The sequence below is a fragment of the Phycodurus eques genome, chromosome 7 (genome assembly GCF_024500275.1).
Source record: "Phycodurus eques isolate BA_2022a chromosome 7, UOR_Pequ_1.1, whole genome shotgun sequence".
Classification (NCBI taxonomy): domain Eukaryota; kingdom Metazoa; phylum Chordata; class Actinopteri; order Syngnathiformes; family Syngnathidae; genus Phycodurus; species Phycodurus eques.
Window position 1 is genome coordinate 24,648,110 of NC_084531.1, and position 11,830 is coordinate 24,659,939.

Here is an 11,830-nt window from a genome sequence, read left to right on the forward strand (position 1 = left end):
CCCGTGAGCAGAAAAGTTGAGGCGGCCCCGCCCCTCTGGTTGGAGCCCGCCTGTCAGTCAAGGTGCGTAGACTGCATCCGTGCTTATGCTTCTAAACTCTAACGCGACCATTTTAATTTTAACCCGTAGCACACAATTGCACTTTGGTAATCTAACATCTTAATATTTTGTGCCCAATAAAAAAAAAAAGAAAAAAAATTGTTAATCTTATTTTGTGTGCATTATAAAGTCCATCTTTTGTTTTTCTTAAGATTTCCATTCCCTTCCAAGGACTTTAAAGGAATAACAGCATAGAACACAAAAAGAAAGATCACAGTTTAATATTCGTTTGGGGGGGGGGGGAGAAAAAGTAAAACACTTTATTCCATTCATACAAAACAATGGTACGAAGTCTACCACACATCTGCGCCTAGAGTAGGACAAAAAAATTAAAAGATGTACAAAGAAATAAAACAAACCCATCTGAGCACATGCCACAGCCAATGAGTCCTTGTCATAGTACAAACTGCCTCACATTATAGATGGAATAATATTAATGACTCGCTGCAGTCTATGAAAAAGGGGCACAAGTCAAAATGTCTGTTTTATCCCACTTTGACAAAGCTCTCAATCTGTTGTACTGTGGCTGGAGTGATGTCCATCTCCGCCACACTTTAATATGGCCGCTCTCTCCTGTCATCCCTCCGGTCACCTCTGAAAGACATAAGATTCATATTTTAAAGTTGGGTGGGGAGGGTGGGAGTGTGATCCATCATTAACAAAAATGCACCCGCCATCTTTATTTTCACATTAGACAAGGTTTTAAAAAAAAAAAAAAAAAAAAAAAAAAAAAAAAAAATTCTTATAAAATTACTATCCCTGTCATTTCACATTTTACACAACACACAGTAAAACTGTTGCTTTTTATACCAAACTCCAACTTTAAAAACACCGTTCAGTCTTTCACAAAGCTTAAGTGGGGGATGCCCTCTGCTGGCACGGGAAGCTGAATCTACACATCGGTTATTACTAGGGCTGTAACAATATCTACATCTCACGGTTCGGTTTTATCACAGTACGATAATTAGTGCAATATCGGGGGAAAGCGCACGGTATTGCAAGACGACTCATGGCATTGCAGGAAGGTTCACGGCCGGGTGGAGCAAAGAGGCGAAAGCAAGAGAACCGAAAAATCTGTTTTTCCCTTGCTCTTGCCAAGTCTTACTCAATAGGTTTTAGTCGTTTGTCCGTTTTCCCACAAGTTTTTGTGAAAAAGAACTTCAAATCATATTACCGTGCACTTCTATCCCTGTCCATCCAATATTTACATTCATATACTCTACCTCCAAAACAGTATTATTGCTGCAGAAATAATGAGCTCACAATAACAAAACTGTCCATTGAGAAATTGTCTGTTCAATAATTTAAAAAAAATTCTTCTATTGTCCTATTTTTTTTAAATAACATTTGAAATTGGATACTGCCGACTAACAGTGATGTCTTTTGAGTCCAGAAATTCAAATGAAGTCATAAACGCAGGCGCACTGTTAAGGGAATGAGTATCCTTAAGTTTCTTTTCCTCCACTGAGTGATAATGTAAAATTATTTATTAAGCTGAGCAGCCTCTGTAATACGCTTTCATTTGAAATGTGGATATTTCATTTGGAGAGAGCTATGTCAGATTTATTTTTGTATTGATATATGTATTTGTATGGAGTGGACCCTTTTCAATATTTCATTTTTGGATTCCGGTAATGTACTGCAGTGGGATAATGTAATGGGGAGTCGAAATCGTTATTCTCTCTTAGTGTGATATTCTTTCACCGACTTTCGACTTGAGTGTTTATTCACTAGTATACTACTAAAGAGTGCTCCTGTGACAATATGATTAAATAATTCGGCGGATCATCTCTTCGAAGAGGAGCTGTTGGTGGCGGCCCACGGCGGGTCGGGCTAGCGGGGCTTCCCGGTGGCGGTCGCCACCGACCGGGTTGCGGCTTCGCGAAGTGGAGGTCCACTAGCAGCTGATGCCCGGCCGCGGGTCAGCGTTTGCTTGGACGGGGGCCGCTGCGAACAAAAAGGCGCATCTTACACAATCGATTGCGTCGCGACGCTCAGACTGGCATAGCGGCTACGCTGTAGCCTTGGGCGGGACTCTGGGCACAAAGAAGTTTCTGCATCCCTCCCAACGCAGCCTTTTGCTCACTTGGGCCAGCCAGCCAATCAGTGTATTTTTTGTGATGTGCCCACATGGGTTACATGTCCAATCAGGTGCGCTTATACTCCTAATGAGGAAGTTAAGCTCTGTAGTCTGGCTATAGCAACCAGTTTAAGCGGTATGTCTGCGTATATGTCTGGCCCCAAAATTTTTTTTAAACACAGCAGTTCAATATTTTATACTTAGACGAGACCACGGTGATATTGATGCACTTAATTTTACGATATCACGCTATCGTGTATATTGTTATTACTCATTCACTTTGATTATTTTAATTATTTCAACCAAGTAAAACATTGTTTAATATCAGTAAAAAAAAAAAAAAATGCATTTTGTTTTTAAACAGCAGAGATGACTTTCTGCTATTTGAAGGGAAAAAAATGCCAACCTTCCTCCCATTTTGTATCCCCCTCCATATCCTCCACCACCACGGTCACCACCAAAGCCGCCCCGGTCTCCACCACGGAATCCTCCACGACCACGGAATCCACCCCCTCTGTCGCCACCATAACCACCTCTGCCGCCACGGTCTGCAACACAATTGATTTAGTTCAACTTTTCACATGTGCATGCATGTAACCAAGACAGCAGATGACAACTGCGAGAGATAAGACGCTGGCACCTCCAAATCCTCCTGCATCTCCAGGTTTGGGGGCACCACACTTATTGCACTCTTGTCGCCGTGCAAAATTCATGTTGCCGCAGGAGCTGAAGAGAATACAGAACGGAGGATGATCTGAGTAAATCAGATTTGTATCCTGTGCGCTCATTTGTTGTCCATCGCAGACAAACCTGTTGGGGCAAGGCCAGTCTCCTCCCTTCATGTCAAAGTTAGGACCTCCACCGCCGCGACCTCTATAACCTGAGACAATATGGGGGGAAATGTTAACATTGAAGGTGGATGTGTGAAATGTTTGTTGCTACCTCTACCGACCGACCTCCTCTTCCACTCCCTCGTCCTCCGCCTCGCTGTGTAAACTCAGCTCTGCGGGTGGCAAATGACACTTTGATGGGTTTGCCATTGAACTCTTTGCCTGCAACGACATACAGGATCAGTCAGAAGATGCCGAGAGATGGAAATATTAGCAGGTACTGTATATGTTGGTCTGTGTGTGCGTGCCATTACCATCAAACCAGTCAATAGCAGCTTTGGCAGAAGGCGGGTCATCAAAGGAGACTGTAGCTTCGCCCTTTGGCTGACCGGTGGCCTTGTCAGAGTAGAGGTTGATCATTGGCTGACCAGTCTTCTTGTTCACCTGAAGGTGTCAAAGTTCACAATTTCTATTCCCATGTATGGTACACTCGCGGCTGTTCTTGTAATCAAGTGCTTCAAATATCAAAAACCAGTCTTGACTCATCACACACAGCAGTGGAACACATTTGGGATGGCAAGATTGTGTGTAATGAACAAAGGTTAGCCAGTGTAAACAACCAACTCAATACCTTAATAATGCCAATTTGCTTGAAGTAGTCACCCACTTCCTGAACCGTGGCTTCTTCTCCCAGGCCTTGGACAAAAATGGTGTTGTTGTCAGAGTTGTCCTGATCTCCACCTGTGGAAGACAGTGGAAGCAAATCATCAATAATGATCACACAAGCCAACATAAGAGTCTTAAGAGAAAACTCAACCTAATCCTGTTAGTGATTTTGATCTTAAATAGTGAGGAGTCAGTGCAATCAATATTTTAATATCAAGGACAGTCTGACATTTACCCGATTCATCCCTTGAGCCATAGTCTCGAGAGCCTGGAAAACAGGGAAGAGGAGGAAGAGCACATGAGCAAGGGATCTTTAACATCTGCAAGCTCACACTACATAAATTGCATCCTAGCAGAGTATAAAAATATAGAAATTTAAGAAAGTCCATGTTTATAGCTCTGTGTTAGGGGTTTCAACTTTTCATACCGAAGGCTCAGAGTCACCTTTCAACGAGAAGAGATTCATTCCGTTTTGGGTTTTTTTTTGTTTTTTTAAACCAACTTTTCAAGTTCTAGAAAGTTTACCTCTTCATCCTGGGAACACCTGCCATGTTAATAATAAAGCCTTGTCTTCATGCAACCATTACCATTATTTTACATCTCAGGCCCCATCCCATGTCTGCTACCGTATCTGTAGACTAAAGAGAAATCCGAATAACAGTAAGTGGAATCCCTTGCGATCTGGGCATGAAATTGGTGGCAGTCAGAGTTGTTTTATCCCCATTTTTCCTTTTGTGCTAACTCAAGTTTTTTTTCCTCCCCCACCGACACAGTTCTGATGCTCGTCACTTACCACCGAAATTTTTGAAGCCACCACGGTCACCACCTCTGCAGAGGAAAAATTGGAGATATGATGGCTTTTCCTTTGTCCCAACTGAGAGCTCAAAGCTCCCCTACATCCCACCAGTATGCACTCCTGCCAGAATGTGTGACTATGGTGGAAATGTCTCACACGGGGTGTGTTAGTCTTTGACAATTATCAGTGGACAGATGACCAGGTAGTTGAGACTCAGGCAGACGAGTGAAGACAGTTATCACACGTCGCTTGAATCACACGAGTTTAACCAATTTGATAGTTGTTGCCGTTTTCCATTCAAAAAAATAATATAAAAGAACTTGGATTGTGTTGAAATGGCAAAGTCAGTCAAATTTGTGTTTTAACGTGAGGGGCCAAATTGGTGAGAAGGGCTTGATACGCAATCTTCCACTGAGTGCGGTTTTGACATCCTTTAACTGAGGTCCTTGTTATAGTTCAATCACTGTCAACACCTGTAGTATAAAATGTAGATCCATGTTAACAGAACACACATGTTGGCCATTGTCAAACATACAATAGTTGAATGAAACCTGTTGAATGCGAAGCAGCTGCCGACGTCGTTCCAGGTCTAACCGCAGCGTTTCAGCCCAGAGTCCCTTGTTCAAAAGCTACATGATCCTCAGAACACGGACAGACCAAAGTGTTTCACACACTTCCTCTCTAGATTCATAGGAACCTTGAAAGGCTTAGTTATTGGCATGTTAACGCTCCTCCTTGGCCGTGCATTTTTATTTGCGCAAATCTCACACCTGCGTGTTTGTGTCATGTATTCAAGTGACAGTGTTTGCCTTGCAACACACCAACGATGTTTAAAAAATAAAAAAAAATATTTTTTTTTAAAAAGCTTTAAAAAAGATAAATAGTCATTTCTCACATCTCCAATTGCTGACAGCCAACAAAGGCTTACACTGCTTATGTGACTCATGTTCTCTAGTCTGGACTTATGTATCTAAGTGGAGAAAAATAGAATGTGAAACTGCTGACATACTAGAAACCTTGTGCAGTGTCAAAAACTGTGTGGTGCTTCACAGAAATGAGACTGGATAGAAAGGATGGAATAAAAAAAGGTCCAAGGAAAAACAGAATTAAAAGTGTGCATTATTGTTTAATATGCAAATACAGCACACTGCATGTGTCCATTTACCATCAGTACTTGTAAGTACTTGACCTCTTATCCTCAAAAACGGTTGCTTAATAAAATAAGCATTTCAACTTAAAAATGTGAAACGCTCCACTGATTGTCCCCCATGTCAGGCATGATGGCTCATTCCATGTTGATAAAACTCCTATTTATAGCTGTAGTGTTGGCACCATTGTTTCACCATACATCACCATAATGACAACACCCCCCCCACAGGTTGAGATTTTTTGAAATGCATTTTTAAGTCAGCAGTTATGAGTGTGAAGTGACCATTTAACCTTTGTAAGGGTATTGAATACAGAGGGTCACGGGTTAACAACGGTCCCGACGTGTGACATTTCAAAGATACGAATGGCACAAAAATGTCACACGGCACGAGAAGGCATACAATTACCGCATACTTACCAACTTTCCATTTGATTGTTTTACATTTATCGCCTGGAAGTGTTTTTCATACAAATGACAAGGTTACGAACTGCGCAAAATGAGTTAGTTTGCACAGCGACGCAGGAATACGTTATGATGTGATAAAGGCACTCCAAGTCATCACTGTACTTAGCATTTTTCATTGGATTGTCTTATACTGTACCTATGACCAAGAAGTGTTTTTCAAACAACTACGCCAATTTCTATTTTACAACTGTTAACGTAGGTTAGTGATAAGATTATGGGGCGTCCCAACTTGTTCACAAATTGAGGTTCCATCGCTGCAGGAACGGCATTATATCATAAACCAATGACCCCCTGTATACAAGTTAAGACTATTAATAGAACCACATAGAATTCAGGATTTCGGGGCTTATGTAATGCATGCTGTTGATTTTAAGTTTGATGAATAAAGTCATATGCCATGTTGCAAAACATAAAAGTACCTTAGGGGTAGTGGCACTGTGCAACTTACCCCATACCAGGATGTCCGCCTCGTCCACCACGGTCAAATCCACCGCCACGCTCGAAGCCGCCTCGGTCGTAGCCACCACGTTCGTAGCCGCCTCGGTCGTAGCCGCCACGTTCGTAGCCGCCACGACCTCGGCCTCTGTAGCCGCTGCCTCCCTCCGGCCGGTCTCCTTGGTCACGGCCATACCTGCCACCCTGTCCACCACTTTCACCTATCACATTCCGACAAAGACAGACAAATAAGCTCCGCTGTTCTTAGTGCTAAGACAAGCTATACATTGAGTAATCCTTACCTTCACTCCATCTTCCATAACCGCTACCGCCTCCACCACCTTGTCCCTGGCCACTGTATGACCCTTGTTGACCAAAGCCATCTCCACTTTGCCCCTGACCACCATATGATGCCTGCTGTCCGAATGACTTTTCACTGTACCATGACACAAATCAGTCAGTTAAGATTTTATTGTTTGACGTGGCATGTAATGGGATGAGGGGGTCATGAAGGCACGTAAAAGAAAAAAAAAAAAATCAAAAGCAATCTTGTTCCAACACTTGTTTAATTAGCAGCCTCACCCAGATGACTCCTGTCCGTAATTATCATAGGCCTGTTGCTGCCCATAGCTTGCCTGAGACTGACTGTATCCCTCTGTCAAAGAAAAACCAAAAAAAACTTTTTAACCATCATTCAGCCTTGTACAAAGTCAATCCAGTTTTCACACCAATCATTATACTTTACCCTGTGTTGCTCCAGCTTGTTGACTACCATAACCACCATAACTTTGTCCCCCGTAAGCACTGCCACCATTTCCTTGGCCTTGACCATAAGTCTAAAAAGTATGAGCAAGGACACACATTAAATACTAGTGATAGATCAATGTGTTTTTCCCCCTCCTTGACAATTAACAATGGGTATCGGTACCTATTATTAATTGTCAATGAGGCCGATAACTAATATTTAGAGGAGGTATTCAATTGCAGTAAAAGGGAAAATACTGTTGTCAAAATTTTGATGAATACAAACTAACAATGAATTGCTTTTAAATGCATTTAAGAATGTTTATTAAACAGCTTTTCAGATTTATACACTTTTTTAAAAATCGTAGTAAATAATAAACACCTTTATTTAAAAAAAATTTTTTTGCAGGGAACTCCCAGGCTCAGCAGCATCTCATAAAGTGCAAATTTAAATGAATGGGTCCCTGAAGATGACCCCGTTGTAAATAGATCTCTGGCATTCTGATTTATTAATTAAAATGAAAAAAGTCTTACACGCCAAATATCAGCACCGATAATGAGTTTATCCCTATTAGGTGCACGATTGGAGATGCATCGAATACCAAGTAATCAAATGGTAAATGCAGATCTTACCTGACTACCCTGCTGACCACCAAAAGAACCGTAACTGGAAGACAAGAGAAGCAAATTAGTACCCTTATAGATGTTGAAACCTTCACATTATGGTAATGATAATGTTTCTCAAAGAGGACCGAACCTTACCTCTGCGAGCCACCATGCTGTCCATATCCCGAATCTGGGAAAACAAAAATATTTATATTTAAATGCGGTTCGCTCATAAAATAAAATGAAGGAGGAATCTGGAATTTCAAGTAAAACAGCGGCACATGCATGAGCACGCCTTCACGCTGTTCCGCTGAAAATGGCGGTCAAATGTGGCTACGACTAAACCTTGGCTAGACGCAGACGTTGACATCTAAAAATGAACCAATTCTAACAAAATAACCCCTACAATCAATTCCGGATGCGCGGGCTGGAATGGAACAGCTCATATTTGTGTGGTAAAGCAGGTCAGCATTCACATGCATTGACTTTAAACGGGAGACAACGGTCGCGTTATAAACAAAGAGACATTCATGCATATGTAAACCGTCCGGAGCCGTAGGCCGAGTTAGCAAGCGAAAAACGACATTACAAGGCCTACTTGATAAATCAGAGAAAAACGGAAGTTGAAAAACGTAGAAGACGACAAACTTCTTAACTGCACTCGTAAATTCAAAAGTTACGAAATATAACATTTAGGTCGATGTCGTTCGGATTTTCAAGATGACAAATCCAAGAAGTAGACGGGGCCCCAACTTAGGCCTCGCGGTGAGCAAGCGACTCCTCGCTCATTTTCATTTCGAATACACATGAACCAAAACAATCCTCATTTTATCGAATTACAGGGTAAACAAAAAAAAAGATTCTTACCGGTGGCCATTGTGCTATCTTAAAATTAGATTGCGTGCTTCTCCTGAGAATCCGTTAAAATCCCCCGGTGATTGTGACACAGCGCCACTCGATCGAGTGCTGCTAGGCCAGCCCGCTGCTGCTGCTCCACTTCCCTTATGGAGCTTCTGCTTCTTCTTCTTCTATTACAAGCTCAGACAGGTGTCACACATGCAAACCCACATTTGACTACCGCCACCTACTGTTCGAGAGAGGGCGCTACATCCCCACTGATAGTCAAATCATGCATCAATCCATTTTCTACCGCTTATCCGAGGTCGGGTCGCGGGAGCAGTAGCTTTAGCAGGGACGCCCAGACTTCCCTCTCCCCAGCCACTTCATCCAGCTCTTCCGGGGGGATCCCGAGGCGTTCCCAGGCGAGCCGAGAGACGTAGTGTCTCCAGCGTGTCCTGGTAGTCTCTCCAGCGTGTCCTGGGTCATCCCCGGGGTCTCCTTCCGCTGGGACGAGCCCAGAACACCTCACCAGGGAGGCGTCCGGGAGGCATCCGAATCAGATACCCCAGCCACCTCGCCTGGCTCCTCTTGATGTGGAGGAGCAGCGGCTCTACTCTGAGATCCTCCCGGATGACCGAGCTTCTCACCCTATATCTATCACCCGGACAACCTGCGGATGAAACTCATTTCGGCCGCTTCTATCAGTAGGCGTCCGGGAGGCATCTTGTTCTTTCGGTCACGACCCACAGCTCGTGACCATAGGTGAGGGTAGGAACGTAGAGCGACCGGTAAATCGAGAGCTACGCCTTTCGGCTTAGCTCCTTCTTCACCACAACGGACCGATACAAAGTCCGCATCACTGCAGACCCTGCACCGATCCGCCTTTCAATCTCCCGTTCCATTCTTCCCTCACTCGTGAACAAGACCCCAAGATACTTCCTCCTCCACTTGGGGCAGGATCTCATCCCCGACCTGGAGAGGGCACGCCACCCTTTTCCGACTGAGGACCATGGTCTCAGATTTGGAGATGCTAATTTTCATCCCAGCGGCTTCACACTCGGCTGCGAACCGCTCCAGAGAGAATTGGAGATCACGGCTTGATGAAGCCAACAAAACCACATCATCTGCAAAAAGCACAGATGCAATTCTGAAGCCACTAAACCGGACCCCCTCTACAGCTCGGCTGAGTCTATAAATTCTGTCCATAAAAGTTATGAACAGAATCGGCAGCCTTGGCAGAGTCCAACCCTCACCCTCGAGTCCGACTTACTGCCAGCAATGCGGACCAAGTTCTCACACCGGTCGTACAGGGACCGAACAGCCCGTATCAAGGGGTTCGGTACCCCATACTCCCGAAGCAACCCCCACAGGACCCCCCAAGGGACACGGTCGAACACCTTCTCCAAGTCCACAAAACACATGTAGACTGGTTGGGCGAACTCCCATGCAGCCTCGAGGACCCTGCTGAGGGTGTAGAGCTGGTCCACTGTTCCACGGCCAGGACGAAAACCACACTGCTCCTCCTCAATCTGAGATTCGACTTCCAGACGGACCCTCCTCTCCAGCACCCCTGAATAGACCTTACCAGGGAGGCTTAGGAGTGTGATCCCCCTGTAGTTGGAACACATGCTCCGGTCCCCTTTCTTAAAAAGGGGGACCACCATCCCAGTCTGCCAATCCAGAGGCACTGTCCCCGATGTCCACGCGATGTTGCAGAGGCGTGTCAACCAGGACAGGTCTACAACATCCAGAGCCTTTAGGAACTCCGGGCGAATCTCATCCACCGCGGGGGTCTTGCCACCGAGGACCTTTTTAACCACCTTGGTGACCTCAACCCCAGAGATAGAAGAGCCCGCCTCAGAGAACCCAGACTCTGCTTCCTCATGCGAAGGCGTGTCGGTGGCATTGAGGAGGTCTTCGAAGTATTCTCCCCACCGACTCACAACGTCCCGAGTCGAGGTCAGCAGCGCCCCATCCCCACTATACACAGTGTTGATGGTGCACTGCTTCCCCCTCCTGAGACGCCGGGTGGTGGACCAGAATTTTCTTAAACCCGTCCGGAAGTCTTTCTCCATGGCCTCACCGAACTCCTCCCACGCCCAAGTTTTTGCTTCAGCGACCACCAAAGTTGCATTCCGCTTGGCCAGCCGGCACCCATCAGCTGCCTCAGGAGTCCCGCAGGCCAAAAAGGCCCGATAGGACTCCTTCTTCAGCTTGACGGCATCCCTCACCGTTGGTGTCCACCAACGGGTTCGGGGATTGCCGCCACGACAGGCACCGACCACCTTAGGGCCACAGCTCTGGTCGGCCGCCTCAGCAATGGAGGCACGGAACACGGTCCACTTGGACTCGATGTCCCCCGCCTCGCCCAGAACATGAGCAAAGTTCTGTCGGAGGAGGGAGTTGAAACTCCTTCTGACAGGGGATTCTGCCAGACGTTCCCAGCAAACCCTCACAATACGTTTGGGCCTGCCACGTCGGACCGGTATCTTCCCCCACCATCGGAGCCAACTCACCACCAGGTGGTGATCAGATGAAAGCTCCGCCCCTCTCTTCACCCGAGTGTCCAAGACATGCGGCCGCAAGTCTGATGACACGACCACAAAGTCGATCATCGAACTGCGACGTAGGGTGTCATGGTGGCAAGTGCACGTGTGGACACCCTTATGCTTGAATATGGTGTTCGTTATGGACAATTTGTGATGAGCACAGAAGTCCAATAACAGAACACTGCTCGGGTTCTGATATTGTGGGGGGGGGGGGGGGGGGGGGGGGGGGTTGTTCCCCCCAATCACGCCCTTCCAGGTCTCACTGTCATTGCCCACATGAGCATTGAAGTCCCCCAGCAGAACGATGGAGTCCCCAGCAGGAGCGCCCCCTCCAAGGACTCCAAAAAGGGTGGGTACTCTGAACTGCTGTTTGGTGCATAGGCACAAACAACAGTCAGGACATGTCTCCCCACCCGAAGGCGGAAGCAGGCCACCGGGGTGAACCCCAACGTACAGGCGGCGAGTCGGTGGGAAATAAGTATACCCCTCCTTGACCTGTCACCTTATTGTGGTGGAGGGGTTTGTGTGTCCCAATGAGCCTAGGAGCTAAGTTGTCTGGGGCCTTATGCC

At 45.7% G+C, this 11,830-nt stretch overlaps 1 protein-coding gene across 3 annotated transcripts; it reads right to left on the reverse strand.

Annotated features, from left to right (window-relative positions):
- Positions 1–304: 304 nt before the first annotated feature.
- Positions 305–8,881, reverse strand: taf15 (TAF15 RNA polymerase II, TATA box binding protein (TBP)-associated factor). Of its 3 annotated transcripts, none has more exons than XM_061682185.1 (16): positions 8,739–8,880; positions 8,028–8,061; positions 7,899–7,932; positions 7,267–7,357; positions 7,104–7,176; positions 6,824–6,957; positions 6,535–6,742; positions 4,469–4,503; positions 3,911–3,943; positions 3,641–3,750; positions 3,324–3,453; positions 3,136–3,231; positions 2,990–3,059; positions 2,820–2,905; positions 2,586–2,727; positions 305–693 (listed from the first exon to the last, which is right to left on the reverse strand). In XM_061682185.1, exons 1-16 carry the CDS (start codon positions 8,746–8,748, stop codon positions 654–656), a joined length of 1,326 nt encoding a protein of 441 aa, XP_061538169.1. In that variant the 5' UTR covers positions 8,749–8,880; the 3' UTR covers positions 305–653. The 3 variants fall into 3 exon arrangements, with proteins under 3 accessions (XP_061538169.1, XP_061538171.1, XP_061538170.1); XM_061682186.1 differs by lacking the exon at positions 305–693 and adding an exon at positions 827–2,046 and having other exon boundaries at positions 8,739–8,881; XM_061682187.1 differs by lacking the exon at positions 4,469–4,503 and having other exon boundaries at positions 8,739–8,881.
- Positions 8,882–11,830: the final 2,949 nt, after the last annotated feature.

What these genes read in the sequence shown, in the direction of transcription:
- taf15 (XM_061682185.1), bottom strand. An exon ending in GTGGTCAGCAGGGTAGTCAG is followed by an intron (nt 7,358 to 7,898) that starts GTAAGATCTGCA and finishes CATACTTTTTAG; the next exon opens with ACTTATGGTCAAGGCCAAGG. An exon ending in TGGCTTCAAAAATTTCGGTG is followed by an intron (nt 3,944 to 4,468) that starts GTAAGTGACGAG and finishes CCTGTTTTCCAG; the next exon opens with GCTCTCGAGACTATGGCTCA.